The sequence below is a fragment of the Oryzias latipes genome, chromosome 17 (genome assembly GCF_002234675.1).
Source record: "Oryzias latipes chromosome 17, ASM223467v1".
NCBI classification, from domain to species: Eukaryota; Metazoa; Chordata; class Actinopteri; order Beloniformes; family Adrianichthyidae; genus Oryzias; species Oryzias latipes.
In genome coordinates, this window is record NC_019875.2 from 12,535,454 (window position 1) to 12,555,750 (window position 20,297).

Genomic DNA, 20,297 nt, shown 5'->3' on the forward strand with positions numbered 1-20,297 from the left:
GTTGAGTGAAACCGTCTGCTCTAAAGTCACTCGGTCTTTTTGTTTGGCTCCACACGCTTCACCCTGAAACATTCAACCCAAAAAATGTCAGAACCCAAAGAGTCCAAGACATGAGTTTGTTTTCTGATGTCACAGCGAATCACACGCCGAACAGAACCAGGAGGAACCTGAGGATTCAGTTTCCAGATGGATCCCAGTTTCCAACAGTTATTGTTGAGTTCTGCTGCAGAACCGGTCCGGTCCTGGAGGTAAAACAAAGACAACTGCTTCCTCACATTCATGAGATTTATTAGGTTTCGGATACAGCTGGTAAATGCACAGAAAAGCACAACCACGTGGAAAATATACACTCTGCCCCCCCTTCAGCGGGCCAATGAAACCGGGCTGATCTCCAGAACTGTTTCTTCAGGTGGAAAAGTGACTTCTGCTGGCTCAAACAGGAAGTAGAAGGATTGGTCACCTGTCCCAAAAGCTGCACTCTGATTGGTTCTCAACAAACAGGAACGCTGAACGCTTGACACACCCCGAAACCCCGCCCCTCGCACACCTCCAGCATCAGTGAGCAGGTAAACATGATCTGCCTCCTTAAAACACAGAAACAAGGATTTGAAGGTTGAAAACAAGCAAGGAGTCTCTGAAGTCTGAAAGGACCGGCTCTGCATGAGCAGCAGCTCCAGAACTCGGACCACATGCAGCCACACAGAACCGCTGGGCGCTCCGGATCCTCCTTCCCGCCTCGACCCATCAGCTTTCCCTGGACCGACTTCAGCCGCCGTCAGTGGACAGAAGTGAGGAAGCTGCCGCCGACACGCAGCACAAACACTCATCTACATTTCACGAAAGGCGGAGCCACCAACCGGCGCCAGAGTTGCAGCGAACACAAACAGAGAGCGTAAATGCAGGTTAGCTAAATGGGCGGGGTTATGACTTTCTTTTTTTTCTCGTTAGTAACAAGAAGACATAGAAGAGAAGCCTAGAAGCTAAAATCGCTATGAACAAATCACATTTCTCTTTTTTAATGGAGAATCTGCAACCTCTTGAACCTACGCGCTACAGCTAAGATTGACAGTTTTTGAGTCCCCCCCCTTCCCCTCCCCGCCTTAGTGAAGGCCGAGCTCTTTCTTAGTAAATGTGTCGGAGTGAGCAACACCGCCTTCTTCCAGCTCAGCAACACCAAACCTGTCTCCATCCTCCAAAGAAATAATGTTGTAAAAGTCCGGCCTGTTTTTTTTTCCACCTCCCCCTGAACCTGACCTCCACGTGGTCCTCGCCCTCCCACAGTGACTCTGCTTCAGGCTGCACAACGAGGCGCCAAAAACCTGCGCTCCTCAAAGCTGAGCATACGTCGCCTTCTGGGATCTTCTAAAAAGAGGCGGCTGATAAAATCAAGGGGGGGGGGGGCCGACCTGGTGAGGGGGGGCTGTCCAGTTGGAGAGGGGGTGTCCCTCAAAGTTAAGATTTCCGCAAGTTGAAGGAAACCCCAGCGAAAGGTATCCCTGCGCCCTCCAGTCCGGGAGGGGCGCCACTGCTCCTCAACGGCTGAGGGCGGTGTGGGTGGTGACTCAGCTGTGTTGGGGGGGGGTCGTTGCCTCCCCAGCTTCACCATTTTCAGGTTTAATTTCCCACTTTATTTGGAGCTCATCTACAAACTTCACGTCGTGTCACGCCCCCCTGTTTCTCCTGGTGGTGAACTGATCACATCTGGACAAAGCGCCGCACAGCGCCAGCTTCAGTGGGGGGGGTTCATGGCGCCGTGACCCCGCTGTTGCTTCTGCTTCTGCTGCAGGAGGAGCTGCTCCAGCGCCGACGGGCCCGGCTGCATCATGGAGCTCGACCAGATGGACTGCGGGGTAACAGTAAAGGTTAGTGTTGTGACGGCCCCCCCCCGATGAGACCCACAGCAGGGACACCCATCTGTGCCCCCACCAACCTTCAAGCTGTCCAGCAACACAGTGGAGGACGACTCTTCCATTGGAGTCTCCTGATTGGTCCAGGAGCCCGTAGACCCGCCCTGATGCCAGGTGGTGTCGGGCAACGTGGAGGGGGGGGCAGTCGGCAAGTAGTCCAAGCCGAAGCCGCTTACACCTCCTGAAGGATAGAAGGAGCTCATTATCCATGAGCCCCCCCCAGCAGGAGCTCAGATGCTTCCAACGCCACACTCACCGCTCTTTTCGGCCTTCCAGCGGTCTGCACCCCTGCGGTCCCGGCTGTCTGGAGTACCAATGGGCCCAAAGTTGGAGAAGGGCACGCCCCCATGGCTGTGAGTAGGGGGGGACGAGGGCAGGCTGCTGGGGTTGGAGGAGTGGGGGGACTGACTGGCGGGGGTGGAGTGATCTGCCAATCAGAGAGAAGCGTGCAATTAAAAAAAAAAAAAGAAACGCTCCACAGCGCCATCAATGAGCCCCTTACAGGTGACCATACCTGAACTGGCAGGAAGGGAGGGGGACCACGGCGTGCCCTCAAACAGGGAGTACAGGGACGGCTCCTGCTGCACCTCCGGCTTGGAGCTGGGGGGCAGGTTTTTGCCATAGAACTGACTGAAGATGCTTTTCTGATTGAACTCCTGAAACCACAGAGCCAGGTGTTCATCTGTCAATCAAGCAGGAAAAGGCTGCGCTGCTTTTCACCTCTCACTCCTGGGGGGCCTCACCTGCATGGGAAAGCCTGGGATTGGCAGCAGGGAAGAAGACTGGCTGCTGGGCTCTGGGCCGCTCTCCATCCTGCTCTGGTTTGACTGTAAACGAGCACAGCAGAGGTCAGAACAACCCCCCCACTTCAAAACAGTTCTAACATCCTGGACCCGACAGCAAAGCCAGCATGCAAGAGCGGGATGTTTGGTGTGATCCGGGGAATGTTTGCTGCCGTCTTCACAGATGTCAATCACAGGCAGACTGTCGGGGGAAGATCAGCCCTAAGTTGTGGACTCACACCAACCAACCAACCAGAACAGAGCCGCTCCACTGTGGGCGGGGCCAGGGAGGAGGACAGCAGATCTACATACAAACATGTTTGGTCCTGGAGCAGAGCTCAGAGGACCGGCCAAGGCCTGCAAGAAGTCTGGGGGCTTAGCAAAGAGCAGCTCCTCCTCCGCCTCCAAGTCTGCTAGAGTTTTTAACAGGTCGGGGGGGAGAAGAGGCGAGCTCTTGTTGTCCTAGTGAGAAATGAAGCAAGGACAGGGAGGACAGGGAGGGGGGGCAAGAGACAGAGTGAAGCCAGTAAGACGAAGGTGAAAAAGGAGGAAAGTTTTCTAGAAGCTGAGCAACAGGAAGTTACAGCACCCCCCCCCCCCCCCCCCCCAACCCAGGCCTCTGCAGCTCACCTCAAAGGGGGGTCCTCGAGGGCCAACCGAGGCCTCCTGGTCTGCACAGACAACCCCTGGTGGGGGTCTCTTCATCCTCATGTCACTCATCCAGGGCTCCCAGGGAAAGTCTGGCATCTTTACGTCAGAGAACTTGTTGTCCACGCTGGAGAGCTGTGGGGGGGGCTCAAACAGCTTCAGGGACTCCTGGTGCGGCATGAAGAAGGGGGGCTGCTGCTTCGGGGACACCTGCATGGGGGGCATCTTCTGCAGGGCGGCCTGGCTCCACATCTTAGTGGGCTGATCCTGAACCTGCATGAACTGCTCAGAGAAAACAACCATGTCAATCCTTGCACTGGGAGGTGGGGGTTCTGCCGCGGAAGGGGGGGGGGTCAGACCTGCTGGAGTCCTGGATGGTGAGGGGGGCTCTTCCCCAGCCCCACCTGATGCACCGGCTTGGTGGGTGACTGCTGCTGGCTCATGGCCTGAACCTGGAGCTGCAAGGCCTGCTGGGATGTGGGGGGTCCCGGGGTCATGGGGCCTGGCCCTGAGGGCCTCTGCTGGCTGTAGGGAATGTGGGACTGCTTCCCCCCTTGAACCTGAGCTCCCGCCTGGCTGTGGACGGCCTGCTGGAGAAAGTTTCCGGGAACAGAGACTCCAGGAGAGAAGGTGAATCCTGGACTGACCTGGAGCCCCGGGAACGCCACTGGGGGGGGAATGACGTAAGCGGAGGGCGGGAAACCTGAGAAGAACAAAGCAGAGGGGACTGTGAATGCATGCAAATGGGTTAGCAGCTTTAGATGGAGCATCGTTCCAGTCGTGTGCTTTATTACAGAATGTCAGGTTTCTGATTCAGTTACTCAAAGGATAAAATCATGATAACGATTCTTTATAAATCAGACATTGTGAATCTCTGGATTTTTTCCCCCTCATTTTGTCTCTCATAGCTGAGGTATAACTATGATAAAAATGACAGGCCTCTCTCATTTTTTTAAGTAGGAGAACTTGCACAAGTGGTGGCTGACTAAATGCTTTTCTGCCTCACTGTAAGTAGCGAGGCTTCAGCTAAACCAGGAGATCTATTTCAAAGCCCATATCTGCTTAATTATTAAATGAAATGGGATCTGAGACTGCAGGTGACAGAAAGAGCAAACAGCGCCACCTGCTGTTAAGTGTGAAGTGTCAGTATTAGTGGGGTGCATCAGTAAGATTCCAACCCAATGTGTCCATCATGTTTCTGGACGTCTTTCTCTGAGGACGCTCCAGGTGTGAGGTGAGGAGGCGGAGTCAGCCCCTACCTGGCCTGCTGGGCAGGGGGGGGAAGGCTCCAGGGTGGTGAATGGGGATAAACTGGGAGGAGCAGGTGGTCTGCGTTTGAGTGCCAGGAGTCTTCTTCACTTCGGAAACCGGAGTCTTCCTCAGCTCCATTTGCGCCTTCACCTGCAGTAGAGTCACTCGATCAGTGTGCGGCCCCCCCAAACAAGCAGCATCACATGACTGACTGGCCCCCACCTGTTTGCCGGCATCTGCAGGCTTGTCGAGAGGGCTCTTCTTCACCTCGCTCTTCCTCTTGCCGTCCCTCTTTGGCTCTACTTTCCCAGCGTTCCCCTTCAGGAAGTCCCGGCGCTCTTTGCTGGCGTCCTTCAGCACTGGGGTTCTAGCGGGCTCGCGGCTCTGATCTCTGGGTTTAATGTTCTCCTTGAAGGTGACCACAGGCCGCTCGCCGCCATCCGACCACGAGCTCTGCGTCTTCCCGGCAGACAGCACCGACTTCAGGCCTGAGTTTCCGCCGTCATTTTGCTCGCCGTTGGACGACTCCTGCAGCACCGGCACCTCCTTCTCCTGCGGCTCCTCGATGGCCTGCTCCGGAATATCAGTCAGGAAGACAAGGAGGCCATCTTCACTCACGTGGCACTGCATCAGCCTGCAGAGAGGAGGCGAATGAGGAGGAGCTTGAGGAGGCAGTAAACTGAACACCCCCCCTCAGAGGAAGGATTCTCACCCTGGCTGGGTGTCACACACCCACTTTCCCAGACTGGCGAGCCGCTGGTGCCGGGCGTGGACCGGCAGCCCGTCCCTGTCCACCAGGATACCCTGATGGCCTTTAGAGAAGTCCAAACACCTGGAACACACGAACAAGCCTCAGCATCCATGTGGAATGGAGGCTTCCCTATCTGCTGGCCTCAGCGAGGAAGAGGAGGGTGGTACCTGAGAGCGGGCCGCAGAGCCAGGAAACCCTGCAGCTCAAACTCCTCTGGCAGGGGCGCAGCTGTGAAAAAAACAAACATCCTCAGCGTCAAGTCAACCTGAGATTGTGCAGGAACTGGTTCTGGCAGAGAAAAACCAGACCTAATCCTCCTTTTTGCTGATATCCTATAGAGATCCTGGGAGTCAGAACATCCGTTTGTGCCTTTGTGGAATTGGAGACAAGATCTTCTGGGAACCTCTGAGATATAAATTTTGATGCCTGCTTACAGTTTGTGGATCTTTGTCAGGAGGATGAGCAGCATAATGGGGCACAGTATATAAAAAGACTTGGTGTCCTATAATAGCAGCCGGGCACAAACTGCAACTATTCATTTCTCCTTCATGATCAATTTGTAAACAGTTGTCACTTCCATGACAGAAAGGAGGACGGCATGCATGCAACACTACTAAGTCAGAGTCCCTGATTGGTTGAGCTGGTTTCTCTTTCAACGCGGTTTCAGTGATCCAGTGTTTTGTACGTAGTGCTCAAAAACTGTCATAAAAATAATGCCAGAATTTGGACACCAAAATGCACATTTACGCATGTTTACATGGACTTTTCATTGGAGGAGGCAGCTGTTAACGTAGCTTAAGGCTATGGTTCCTGGTCAGGAATGAGACCCCCCCCCCTCCCCAGGTGAAATGGTCTGCTCGGAATGAGGAGTGGAGCTTTAGGTTGAACGGTTGAATATCTCGAGTGATGTGGACTTTTAGCTTTTTGTAAAAAAAGGCAGAGCTGACTGTGAAGACAAAGCTCATTATCATTCTGTCAACCCCTCCTCCTGACCCTGATGAAAGGCTGAAAGCTCTCCAGAGAACCTGTGAGATTAAAGACGGAGCCACAGGAGCTCTGTCCTACCTGAGGAGCAGGACAGGTCCTCCTCTCTGGGCTGGAAGCTGTTGAGGATGGACACCAGCCAAGCCCAGATACTGAGAGGGAGGGAGGAGGTAAATACTCAGCAGAGAAGGACATTTCCGTGTGAGCGAAGGAGGAACTTACTGCTGCCTCTGCTCCACAGCGGACTCCTGGAAGACGCTGGGCCTCAACCGGAGCCAGTCCAAAGACAACTTGATGGCCGGCAGAGGACACTCGCCCATGATCTCCTCGTCCTGGTTCTTGTTGAGCAGAACCCGGCTGCACATCAGGCCCAGGAAGGACACTGAGGAGACAAAAATAACTGATGGACTGCACTCAGACCTTTAAAGGAGAAGGTCTGCAGTCTTACTGAAGAGGCCGAGCAGCTGGAACCAGCAGGTCTGCTGCTCGCAGCTGAAGCTGCGCTCATCCGCCGTCAGGTCTCTGAGGTGATGCAGCTCAAACAGGTTGATGACGCTGATGTGGACAAGCTGCTGGGAGCTGAAGGCTTTCTGCAGGATCAGCCGCTGCACACAGAGCCATAAAGCGCTCAGAGACGGCCAGCAGAGGGAGCCACTTTCACAGGCCATACATCAATCTGAGTTCAATGAAGACTTTTGACCACCTTTAGAATTGTTTTAAATCAATGTAACACTGAGTTACAAGCATTGATCATCTTAAAAAGCCCAACAACACAGATTTAGAGACTCAATTATAGTGACATGTAGTTTAGATCATTCATATTGATACAATCCATGGAGTTGCAAAAATTCAGGTCTTCCACCTTTGTTCCTGAACTGAATTTGATGCTTGACGCTCGTTTAAAAAGGTTTTCATAAACCTGACACTACGACCACATGTGGGAGGAGCTACTGTTAGCCTCATCAGTACATGGAACCATTGACTGTGTCTCATTTACGATGCACAGAAGGAAAGGCTGATGTTAAGAGATAAAGTTTGTTGTTGTTTTTTTGAAGAGCTCTGCAAAAGCTTCAGTAATCACGTCTCTACGTCCGGGTTGATGAGAGACTCTCCCAGTACGGTGAGCTTCATCCCTGCTGCACGAGCTGTGTCTGAATGACAGACACTGTCAGCCGCACTTCCGTGTCTCTGTAACACACTGACTGTCCTCGTAGTCCGCGGAGGGAGAAAAGAAGAATACCACTTTTTATGGCCTCAATGCAAAAGAGAAAAATATGGTAAAGCTCTGGAGGAGAACGATCTGATTCTCCTCCATGTTGGTTTTAGACTCCACCTGCTGATCAACAGGTCACAAAACTGAGTTCCTGATTGGTTGACAGGATGTAAATTTTTTACCAAATTTCAGATATTTGACCTCGCGCGGCAGCCAAATAGACGTCATGACCTCTGATCTGAGTTACAGTGACCTAACACTGAAAATCATCACCCACCACCACCACCTCCATGGGTTGCACGTCGAGGCTTTACAAATTGAAATTGGGAATTTTTGCTGGCACAACTTTGAATCTGTTAAAAATGACTGATGGATCAAAATAAAATAAAAAAACTTGTGCCAAAAAGGTGTGTTGCCTACGCCATATTGGCTGGAAGCATTATAGAGAATTGAACAGGAATCTGATGGAAACTATAGTTAATGAATTCCTGTTAAAACTGCTGGCTGTCTTCATACAGACGATGGAAAAAGGATGAAGAGATAATGATGTGGTTCTTCAGCAGATCATTGTAGGAGGAATCAGTGGACTGCAGCAGCTACACGTTGGGCCATCAGCTGATTTTGCTGCAGTTTTTTCTTTTTTACTGCATGAAGGTTGACTGACATGGAGGTTTATGTGCTGATTGGACGAAGGGGTCGTATCCTATTCAACACGAGTTTGTATCTCCCTTTTCACAGTGATGATCTTGTCTGCAGAGTTTTTATCAGCAGTCTTTTCTAAACAACTGTCCCTCAGAAGAACACACCCGTGTGCAAGTCTGCTTCAGTGAAGAAGAGTAACAGGGAATGTGAACGGCATCAAAACATTAGGACGCAGAGGTCGTTCAGGTTCTTTAAGCCTTCAGATCCTCACCTGTGCAGCGTGACGGTATAAATGTCAGGTGCTTGGATAGGATTACAGACTCTAACAGCTCCAAGAACATTAAGCAAGAGTCCAGGTGCATGAACCTTTTCTGTGTCAAGACTCCTGTATTTATCTTTTGAGCGAAATCACCATATCTGAGTAGTTTACTGACATGAGGCTTCACTTACACTACTGTAGGAAAAGCAAAGCTCCGTGATTAAATAGTGTCAGTGTGAACCCTCTATATGACCTTATTTGCCAAATAATCTAAATTTACATTAAAACAAAACTACTGTCAGAAAGAAATCCCAGTTAAAATGTAAAAACCGTAAATGTAACCTGTAGACTTCCTACCTGGAACTGCTCCTCCAGTTTCTGCCTCAGAGCGTCCAGCTGCTCCACGCTCCGGGTCAGGTACACGTGACCGTGGAACTTGATGAAGGCCTTGATGAAGTCGGACACGCTCCACTTGGACTTCAGCTCGTCGCGACTGCAGAAGAGGAAGAATTTCTAACTCTCAGGCTCCTCATCAAACTGACCTGAACCCTCGTGGGGAGCGGTTACCTCTCCAGGGCCTTGGACAGCGCCTTCTGCAGGTTGGTGGAGGCGGCCGGGAAGGGAAACTTGACAGCGATGCTGCGGCAGTAGTAGAAGATGGTGGTGAGGTGGTCTCCTTTGGAGGAGGCCAGGATGGCCAGCTGGTTGTAGGGCTGACCTGCAAGACACACAGGCAGGGTCTAAAGTTAGCACTCAGCGTTAGAGGGCGACTCGCCACACGCTGCGTAAATATTTGCGTCAATTTAGTCATGTTCATTAGCCCTTCTTCAGGTGAACTGTTTTCATGCTCCTCCTCTGCTGTTAGCGTTAAAGGCTGGTAAAAAGAGATATATATATATATATATATATATATATATATATATATATATTATTTTTTATCAATTCATTTCAAATTTGTTGTTTTAGTAGATTTAGTTTTGGGAAAATCAGGATTTTACTTTCCCATCACTCCGCTTTCTAGGGTTTCCGTTGTTGGGAGTAAGGTTAGCCCGCCCGCCTCTCGCTACAATCAGACATGAAAAAGACATCAACAAAGAGGAGCATGTTCTGCAAGGCTGAGAAATAAAAAAGGCGAGGTACACAAGTGCGTGTGACATGACAAACCTTCTCCTGTAACTTCTGTACACTTGTCTGTGTAACGTTTAGCTGATGAAGCAGCGGGACATGTGACCATTTTTACCAGGATCCAGAAGAACTGGAGGATACACCTGTTGGACTTATAGCAGCAACACAACGTTGAATAAAATGTGTTGATTTGGAGACAGCAGTGTTGTTACACACTGATGCCATGATGCTAAATGTTACGATGCTATGCTAATGAGCCGTTCCGTGTGTCCTTAATGTGCGACCGTAGTCTGGTTTAACGTACGATAGGCCTGCACAATATACCACAAATTTATGGTTATCGCGATATCCAGCTGTGATATATGCATATCGCAAAAGACAGCGAAAATTGCAATAAATGGTTACCTTAAATGTGCTAAAACAATCTTATGGCAGCTTGAAGCATTTAACGAATCAAATAAATACATGTATGCATTTAACCAATCAGATGGAGCCCTTTTATGTTAGATGTTTGCCTCCTATGTAGACCAGGGTCATTTGGATTATAATTTTTAAACTGTTGCAATGAAACAGGAATGATGTTTTTGGTTGTTTAGCTATTTGTTTAAATACCGCAAATTATATGGCCATCGCGATATTGATCACTAATATGGCATATCCGGAGTTTTCCTTTAGTTGGCCCTAAATGTCTGACCGTTTTTTCACAAATCAAACAATAAGACGTGTCGGAAAAAATACAGCTAAATTCATTAATATCATATTTAAAAAAAAAAACTTTTTAAAACATTTTCTAAATATAACAACAGATGTGAATCCACTTTTGTATGCAACTTCATTAGCATGCTGAAGAAAGCAGAGCCCCCCCCCTCATGTCAGCGCAGCATTTTCACAGTCAATGACATCATGACAAGAATCCAAAACATTATAAAGTTATCAGGCTGGTTCTGTTATGGTTTAATATCAAATGTAATCACCTGGAGGCAGAATTAGGAATAAAGGGCATTTTCTGCCCATCTGCCCCCCTCTAGTAAATCTGTTTTCTCAGCGTGTTTTGATTTGACATGACAGTTAGAAGACGTCCTTGATGTGTTCATACCATTTCTGAATTTGTTTTTTGCGGTTTCATTTTTGTAAATAATGTAATGAATCTTCATAAATTTCAGCTGGTTTGGACTGCAGGTGACTGACACTTCTCTTTTCATGGGGAGGGGGGGTACATGGGGCTTTTTTCAGCACAGTGCTGTGCTGCTGCACTAAAGAAACAAAAAAAAAACGTATTTGTGATAAAAAAAATAATGTTTGCGGTGTGAAAATGCCAAAAGTAGAGAGAAAATATACCGATTAGAAATCAATGGAAAAGGTTTTTTTTCTTAAATGTTTTTTTTAAGGTTGTGTTTGAATTCTGCCATGACTTACTCTCTGTTTGCATTCAACATATCGGTTTATAATGCAGAACACCTCAGGTTTTTCTGTGGAAAATAGTATAGTCATTTGGCTGTTAGAAGATATGTTTGGCCTGTCGATTGTTTTTAATCAACCGTCCAACTTGACTGGCGAGTCAAAAATGAATTCTCGCCCACTGCACACAGAAGGAGCATAAACATGGCCGCTGCTCTGCTCGGCGCCATCACGGAGGCTCTGACTCACCGTTTGAAGGAACCAGCTGAGCGGCATGACGGTAGTACGACTCCGCCTGGCTGGTCTGGTTCCGATAACGCGCTGAAACAGAAGAGGTCAGAGGTCAGCTGAAGCTTAAAACCCGGGTTTACTTCTCTCCCTAAAACAAATTTCAAAATAAAGTTCTTGTTTCATCACTGCTGCAAGAAGGGGGGTGGGGGGCTACTCAGGGAGACAAACAAACAAACATTACTCATTTAATAATAATAATAATAATAATGGATTAGATTTAGCTCCGCTTTTTAAGTCACTCAAAGCGCTTACAGTGTGTCCATTATTCATTCATACTTGGTGACGGTAACTACTGATGTGGCCACAGCTGCCCTGGGGCAGACTGATAGAGGCGTGGCTGCTAGTTCGCGCCTACGGCCCCTCTGACCATCACCGGGACATTTACACACCAGTGGAGCCACAATGGAGGCAAGGAGGGTGAAGTGTCTTGCCCAAGGACACAACGATAGTTGGCTGGGGGGAGCGGGGATCAAACCGGCGACCCTTCGATCATTGGACGACCTACTGAACCGCCTGAGCCACTGCTTCATTTAATGTTCGTTTTAGTTCTTTTAGACAGATTTTTGTCATTATTTTAATAATTTACATATGGAAGAGCATCTCTTTATTTGTCAGTATTTTCCTTTGAATATTTTTAAAGCAGTTGCATCACATCTTTGCTGATTCCTGATCTTCTGGCTTCTTTCCTGACTTTCCCATGAAGCTCTGCCTCCTTCACATCCTGTTAGGATCAGGATCCTGCTGCAGCTTCAGGAGAATCTAAGAGGTCATCTGGACTCAGACATGAACATCTGCTGCTCTCACTGCAGCTGGAAGCTCCTGCTGCATGAACTGGACAGCTGTGACATGGGGGGGGGGGGGCTGTATCTGCTGCCACTCAATGGTGCTATAAGGACTAAGAGACATACAATAGTAATTATGAGGCCCCGCTCAAAGATGATCAGCCCCTCACCGATGTCTCCAAGGTGCACCAGGCAGTGCTGGCAGATGTAGGAGCAGGAGCTGGGCTGGGGGGTGACGATGGCGCCGCCGCTGCCTTGCTTGTTGCTGATGATGCCGAGCTGGGATGAGCGAACCCGGCAGGGCAGGTCCACGTTAAAGACCGTGCAGAGCTCCTGCAGCAGCTGGAAGCAGAGCATCCTGGTCACTCACAGACCCGGGACACAGCAGCTGCACAAGGGGGGGGGGGAGAAGAGGGTGGAAGGTACCTGAGTGTAGAAGCCACTGGCTGCTTCCAGAAACAGGGACAGGTTGGCCTGGACCTCGCTGCGGTTGGGGTTGGCCCGGTTCTTGGCCTGGCTCTGCAGTGTGGTGATCTGGTTCTTGAAGGCATGGTTCCAGCTGCACATACACAGACAACGGGATAAAGCAGGGGGGCTGACTGACGTGCGCGCTGCTGCAGCGAGAGCATTGGGGGGTGGGGCCGCTTACAGGTCCTGCTCCACCTTCTTGTCCAGAGCGTACTCCAGGTCTGTGACCAGCATCTTCTGGTACAGATCCTGCAGGGCCTGGCGGGACGTCCACACCTCTGCGGCCCCCAGCTTTGAGTCTGAACACACACAGACGGACACAGATTCACCACAGGTCCTGAGGAAAACCCTCGGAAAATCCCCACATTTGTTGTAGAGATTCAACAGATAAACAAAAAACAAGAAGATTCAAATAAAAACAAAACACAGCAACAGTGTGTGGAAACAACAGATAGCTGCATTTTCATGACCATGAGGAACATAAACAAAGCTGCTGCAGAACATCTTCATCATTTACAGACTAGGACTAAAGGAAAAACTACATTCACACACTTTTTCCTGTCAATGTCAAGACATGAGTCCACAACAGAATCCATTTAAAATACTGCAGCAGCAAAGTGACACGGGGGCAGAAATGTCTGTTCAAATGAATTCTAGAGGGAAATCCATGTTTTTGAGGAAACTAGAAAGAAGACCAAAAGCAGCTTAATATGAAAATGACATATGAAAAAACACATAACCTTAAATGTCAACGACAGCGCTGCACAATATGAGGAAAACTCGGGATATGCCATATTAGTGATCAATATTGCGATGGCGATATAATTTGCGGTATTTAAACAAAGAGCAAAACAACCAAAAACATCATTTCCATTTCATCGCCACAGTTTCAAACTTATAATCCAAATGACCCTGGTCTACATAGGAGGTGAACATCTAACATAAAAGGGCTCCATCTGATTGGTTAAATGCATACATGTATTTATTTGATTCGTTAAATATTTCAAGTTGCCATAAGATTGTTTTAGCACATTTAAGGTAACCATATATTGCAATTGTCGCTGTCTTTTGCGATATGCATATATTACACAGCTTGATGTTGTGATAACCATAAATTTGCCGTTTATTGTGCAGGCCTAGTCAACGATGAATGCTCTGTGATGAAATACGATCAAGACTTTCTCCGACACAAAAAATGGCAAAGAAGAATATTTATGATTAGGAAAAAACAAACAGGAATATCAGAAAAATAAAGTGAAAAACATTAAAATTTTACTATTACTTTAAGGGTTTTGTCCTTAATGTATGTTGTATTTTCTACAAGATTTATATTAAAAAACCTGATTATGTTCTGCATTTGTTCATACTGAAGTTTGTATATCTGAGTGGTGATTGGTATTTATAATTGTTTTAAATCTATAAAAACCCATTTTTAATTTCCCTGCTTGTTTTGTATTCAAAGAATAAGTCTGATGCAGACTAAATGACGCTTCATGAGTCTTTTCTGGCAGTCAAAGCTTTCAGCTTCAGGATGAAGAGTGATGATCTTTATGACACACTAAAGATCATTTGACTGTCTGAACTCTATGACAGTTTGACTATCAGCAGGTTCATGAACAGAGCTTCAGTTTTCATAGTCTTCTTCACTAACAGACAGTGTGATGAAGACGAGTGAACATTACCAAAGGGACGATTCTCTAAACACAAACGTACTTCTGTGCTTCAAGTATTTCAGAATGCATCATTTTATTGATCCCTATTCAAACCCATCTTTATTAAATGTTTGTAGAAACACAGAACCGTTTGTCAGGGGATTTTCCGAGGGGAAAAAACCAAACACGATTCACAACGATAAAGAAATGTGTTCCAATAATGAGACTTTAGGAAACATTAAATGAAATGTTTGTCAGGGTGAAACAGAGAAGATTCCAGACAAATCTTCTGATGTGAACCTGCACAAAATGTTGTTTTTCTACATCATCAATAAATCTACTGAAATGGAATCTCTCGCCTCATAAAAACACGTCTGATCATGGCTTACAGGTGAATTCTGTGAATGTGGAGCCTGAATGGAACTCAGTTATGTTCAGTAAACCTGCTGCAAGTCAGTAGTATCCAGTCCTAATTATTAGTCCATGTGACAACAAACTCGGACCAGGAACTACCCAGCTGTTTAGCCTGAACTTCTGTCATATCAGCCTGCACTCAGTCTGGATTTTAAACTTAAACAACCTTAGCTGGAAACTGGGCCCAGACGTGCGTGAGTGTGTGTGTGTTAGTGTGAGTTTGTGTGTGTGTGGGACTCACCTGTCATGTCCGCCTTCAGCGCTTCTGCCTGACTGCACCGGAAACAGAAAATCAGGTTAGACGGGACCAGCGCACGCGCGCACAACCACGTAAACAGAGCGCGTGAACGAACAGCTGACTTCAAAAGTCCGTCGCGCGGCACTTCCTCTCCGCTGTCGCGGGAGGAGGCTAACATCCAAGTCATCATTAGCTAGTGCCCGTCATGCAGCGGGTTCACACAAACAAACAGACCTAACACTAACACATCTTACCAGATATAAGCGAAACAGACATGCGCAGAAATATGCTAGCATTCTCTGTGGCACGCGGCGGCTAGAACCAGCATACCACGTCACTCACAGCTCACCTGTCCGCAAGCTCACTGTCTTATCACATTTTTGTGTAATCGAAGGCGTGCTGGCAGCGAGCGGGCCCTGTTTGTTTGTGGACAGACTGAGACTCGCGCTAAGGAGGTGGTTCCGCTTAGCTACGGCGCTAGCAAACAAACGTGCGCTCCTTCAGCACGACCAGCCGCTACGAAGGTTCCTATCGCGTGACCGCGTCCCGTGATCGAACCCGCGCCCCTCTTACCGTAAGATCTGCGCGCAGAGATTCATCCTGAACCGGAACCAGGGATTCAGGCTGAGCTGGACCCGAGGCTAACCAGCTCCCGGCGCCATGTTGTTCCTGACTGACCGCGCGGGACCGCGCGCACCGAGGGGCGGGGCTAGGATTTGGTCTGCTACGCGCATCCTGTAGTGACGTCAGGTAGGTGAAAATTTGGTTTTGTACAAAAAACAACAACTTTAACTTAAAATATTTTTCTTTCTTTGGGAATTTTCTGCTAAATAAAGTAGTTCGTGTTGAAACTGGTTTGGGGGAAAAACAGTCGGAGGAAAATAACAGAAAAATAACTGAGAACAAACCTTGGCAAATTTTCTGTATGATTTTTTTTTTTTATTATAAACTATGAGATTCTAAAACATACTTTTTTAATGGTTGCTTATACCACCAGCACCAAACTATCCTGATGAGACCTCATTTGCTTTATCACAGCGCCCCCATGCGACAGAGTAGCTAAATGGCAGGATACTCATCTATGGAGTTATTTCAGTCTCAATAATCAGAAATGCACACAACCGGTTTTACAAATACACACGCTCCGATTCACAAATGTCATTTTATGCAAACGTGAAAAATAAATTCGGAAATACACACCCTGTGTTTCACAAACACACACATTGTGTTTCACAATGCACACTAAATGTTTTACAAATGCACAATAAGTGTTTCTCACAAATGTGCACACTGTTTTTCACAAAAACATTTTAGAAATTCACAATAAATGTATCAGAAATGCAGACTAAGTGCTTCACAAACGTGATTTTTAGGTACACATGTGATGTGAACTCACAGATCATTCGAATTGCAGACTGTGCATTCAAAATCCCGTTCTCGTTTGTGAATCTCCCCGTGTGTGTGAGAGATTTTTCTACGGTGAATATTGAGACTCATCTGACGGAGCGGGTCGACTAATCTCACCATTGGCTAGTGAATCTGTCAATCAAACTAATTGGCAAAGCAGGCGGGTTCGCTTTTAGCCAATCGAATGGCCCCTTACACTCTTCACTCTCAACTGACGAGGGAGGGAGCTGTTCAACACAGCAGTTGGGAGGACGCGGGCGGCAAACATGGCGGAGAGGTCTTCTGAAAGGGATCAGTCTCAGCCCGTAAGTAATGCACTTATTTGATTATTATTCCCTCGTTGTACGTCCTGTAATGTTATTGAATACTAAGTTGAAGCGTTCTCCTTGGCCAAGTGACATGTGTGAATGCTTTATGAACATTTCAGCCGAGTCGTTTGCAGAGTACCCCCACCGCAAATTAGCTTAGCTTAGCCTGTGCGGTCATATTTTTTATGAAAGCGGGGGAGGACTTATGATGGTTTTGTCAAGTTTTATACTTGGCATACCAGCTCTTCACACAACACGAGTAACTACAACCAACCAGGGGCCTCGAAACTAGCCGGCTTTTGACTCAAATTCTGTCTGTCTGCCCTGTGAGTGTGAGGGAAGTTTAAGCTAGCGCGTCGGTTCAAGCTAGATATACAGCCAATCTGTAGGTTCTTAACATGATTCATAAGGAACTAAGGGGAAAACATGCCGGATTTACAGCAGCACAGAAAGTTTAATAAAAAGTATTGATTTGGAGACGGGGATTTGTTTAAACACTGATGCTATGCTAACTAGCTAGCTAGTTAGCTGTTCCGTGTGCTGCCTTTATGTAAACGCGATCCGGGTTAAAGTTAGACACAGTCTTTTCACAACCCAGACTTTAAGACGGGGTGGATTGTGCAACAAAGTTAATTCATATGACATTCATGAAAACTGCATTTTGTAAATATAACAGACGTGAATCCACTGTTGAATGAAAGAAGCCTCATTAAGTTTCTAACGTTAGAACCCGTATTGTGCTGAAAAGCCCTGTGAGATTGTGTCAGAGTGACAGCCACTAAATTCCCCGTATCTTTACTTCCAATGACGAAATGACAAGAATCCCAAACATTATGTTTTTAGTCTGTTTTGTAGTCGATAAGTAGTCACAGAAAGGGCGGATGGGAGAAATCAGCTGTCAACAGTGATTTGAGTAGAAGTTACTGTAAGTATTACACACAGGCTTCCTGTGATCAGTGTCTTGTCTCTGATTTTTTTTAAAGCTGTTCTTTACTACAAGCTCAAGTTATCATAGCAAGAGTGTTTTAAAAAATTCCCCTTTCTAATATTTGAAAATTATGTAATTTAATCTCAGACAGCTAAATGATCTAATCCATGTTTGTCGTGTTTTTATTTATTCTCTAGGAATTGCTGAAGTGTGACATCCTAAATACCTTTCTATTCTATTCTATTTCATATTTTATCATCCTATTGTATTACTGTTTTACCTATCAATTGGGAATTTAGCATTTTTGCCCCTGTAAATATCTGCCAGTTGAAAGTATTTGTACTTGTATTCCATAGATCTTGTACCTGAATATAGCAGAGAACAACTGTGCAGACACCCACTTGGCCTTCTTCAGTGACGCTGTGAACGTGTATGGATTACCTCTGAGGTATTCATGTTATTCATAAAGAAATATTTTATTCACATATCGGGCAGTATAAGCACTTGGTTATTTGTACAAAAATAAAATAACTTTTTTTAGACTCCTCTGAAAACAAAGGCAACTCTAAAACTCTTTCCCCTCATGAATAACATTTTACCCCCCCTTAACAGTCTCTCTCACCTCAATTTTTTCCCCAGTGATACATGTAACCCACTCCTGCAATTTGTCTAACCTAGAAATTCTACTTATTGGCAACATACATAAGAACATTACATTTTAAATTGATGTGTACCGTATTGGCGATGCATTTGTAATTATGTGTTTGAGACACGATTTTCATGTTATTGTCAGGGTGAGAGGAGATCACGGAGGACAAAATGTGGGCATAGCTGAGTTGATGCTCACAGTACGTAGAACTGACACAAACAGCTTCATTGCAGCAAAAGTGTACACACAATCAACGGTGAGTTGAACCTAGTTTTAGACGCATTAATATAAACATAAAAGTGAATGATGTATTAAAAATAAATCTGACAATATAATATTTCTTTTTGCTTTTTTCCAAATACAGGATTGAGCTCCTCTGGTGTGATGTCTTCATGACTGTTACTGGTTTATATTACAACATCCTGCACTCTCCTGAGGACCAAGACTTGCTCAATATCGGTAACATCACGTATTCTGCTGCCACTATATTTTTCTACCACGCATTCAGGCCAGTTTGGATGTCTTTAGTGACGCGTGGGACAGCCATCCAATCAGGACGGAGCAAAGCATGACACCAAATCAGCTGTGGCAGTTGGGCTTGACCCAGAACCCTGTTTCTGATCCCCGGGTAAGTGCTTTATTTCAGTGTTTTTCAACCTTTGTTCACTTGTTCCACGGTCTGACACTGGACTCTGTGGAAAGTTACACCGCTAAAGACGAGCTTTAGCTGGTATTTTTGTTATAACTGAGCGACTTTATCAGCAGAATTAAGAACAAGGAAGGGAAAACTTTAACCACTTCTGATTGGTCAGACTGATGACATGTGATCAAGCCTTCAATAATGATTGGCGGAGACAGTTAAAGGGGCGCGACTTTTCCTTACACAGTTATAGCTGCAGCTAAATCGCGGCACCGTCAACCTTATCAAAATGTATTTTATAGAATTAAATAAACACAAAGAAAAAGTCATTTTAAGATCTTTTATATTCCTAACTACTCAGTGTTTTATCAGTGCCTGTTTGGATTAACAAAGAGCTGATTTCCTGGAGATGGGAAATGTTTTTAGATCAGTTAATGAGGACCATCTCCCACGGCACACTAGTGTGCCGCGGCACACACACTGGTTGAAAAACACTGCTTTATTTAATCTCACTGTACTGGACAACTGATTTGTGTGCAGTTCGACTAAAGTGGAAAGTATCAAGAACAGTATAATGAAATCACAATGACTACAAGGAATTTTCATCAAAAATGAATGAAAAGTATTATTGTTGTGTGGTGCAAACTATTTCCCTAAATTGTTTGGTTTTTTAAATCAAGTAGGAAGAATAGCACATCTGCAAGTTCAAAATGCATCACAATGCATGGCATTATGAGCCATCAGCTGTACTAATCTCACTACTTTGTTAAGAGTCACTTATTTGCAAATTATAAACAGTTATGGAGATATGAGGTCTGCCTGCTAGAAACAATATAAGTCATTATTAGTGGGTCTCTGTTCATACATAATCTAAAACATAAAAAAAACAGTGCTGTTCATAAACAGTATCTTTTTTTTTTTTGTCAGGGTATGCTGGTTCCAGAGAATGAATGGGAGGAGAGTGGATCCATGACTGAACCTCATCCTGGGATCAATGTCCTGGTATGGGACAGTCCCCTTTTGGGTCCACAAATGTTGGAACTGCAAGACGACATCAACCCATTGTGTAATTCAGACCGTTTGGGAGTTGACCTACATCTTTACTGTCCCGTTTGTTTAGAACTTAATTTAGGCGACATAATTACATACAGAAGAAGAGAGACTGAAGGGAGCAAGACAGAGTTCAAATAAATACTGCTGTATTGTTCAAGGGACTTCATTGTATGTAAGGATGTTATGAAAATTAGTTCCAGTTTAAATAAAATTCAAATCAGTAGAGATCCCACATTTGCTTAAATTTTGATGTTTTAATCTGTCCATGTTTTCACTGAATTTTACTCTGCAATAAAGGGTGAATGTTTGCACTTTGTTGTTCTATGACCATCTTTTGTTGTGTAGTATTTAACCAGTTATAAAACCCAGAGAGATGAGGAAACTTTTTTTAAGGGTGACCTGGCCAAGAGGTGTATATGTATATGGTTACAATATAAAATCTATGACATTTGAGTTATTAAAAAAATAAAATTAAGTTCCAGCAGAGTGACTTGGGGAGCAGGGGAG

The 20,297-nt window shown here is 46.1% G+C and overlaps 1 protein-coding gene across 3 annotated transcripts; it reads right to left on the reverse strand.

Annotated features, from left to right (window-relative positions):
- Positions 1-267: 267 nt before the first annotated feature.
- Positions 268-15,491, reverse strand: smg7 (SMG7, nonsense mediated mRNA decay factor). Of its 3 annotated transcripts, none has more exons than XM_023965205.1 (23): positions 15,379-15,491; positions 14,809-14,840; positions 12,683-12,800; positions 12,460-12,592; positions 12,204-12,375; positions 11,210-11,281; positions 9,005-9,155; positions 8,795-8,930; positions 6,772-6,928; positions 6,546-6,705; positions 6,405-6,475; positions 5,507-5,567; positions 5,301-5,420; positions 4,811-5,222; positions 4,597-4,738; positions 3,697-4,040; positions 3,320-3,619; positions 3,002-3,151; positions 2,651-2,734; positions 2,422-2,563; positions 2,164-2,334; positions 1,931-2,088; positions 268-1,843 (listed from the first exon to the last, which is right to left on the reverse strand). In XM_023965205.1, the coding sequence occupies exons 1-23, from the start codon at positions 15,402-15,404 to the stop codon at positions 1,730-1,732; spliced, it is 3,426 nt and encodes a 1,141-aa protein (XP_023820973.1). In that variant the 5' UTR covers positions 15,405-15,491; the 3' UTR covers positions 268-1,729. The 3 variants fall into 3 exon arrangements, with proteins under 3 accessions (XP_023820973.1, XP_023820974.1, XP_023820975.1); XM_023965206.1 differs by having other exon boundaries at positions 3,002-3,147; positions 3,319-3,619; XM_023965207.1 differs by lacking the exon at positions 3,002-3,151.
- Positions 15,492-20,297: the final 4,806 nt, after the last annotated feature.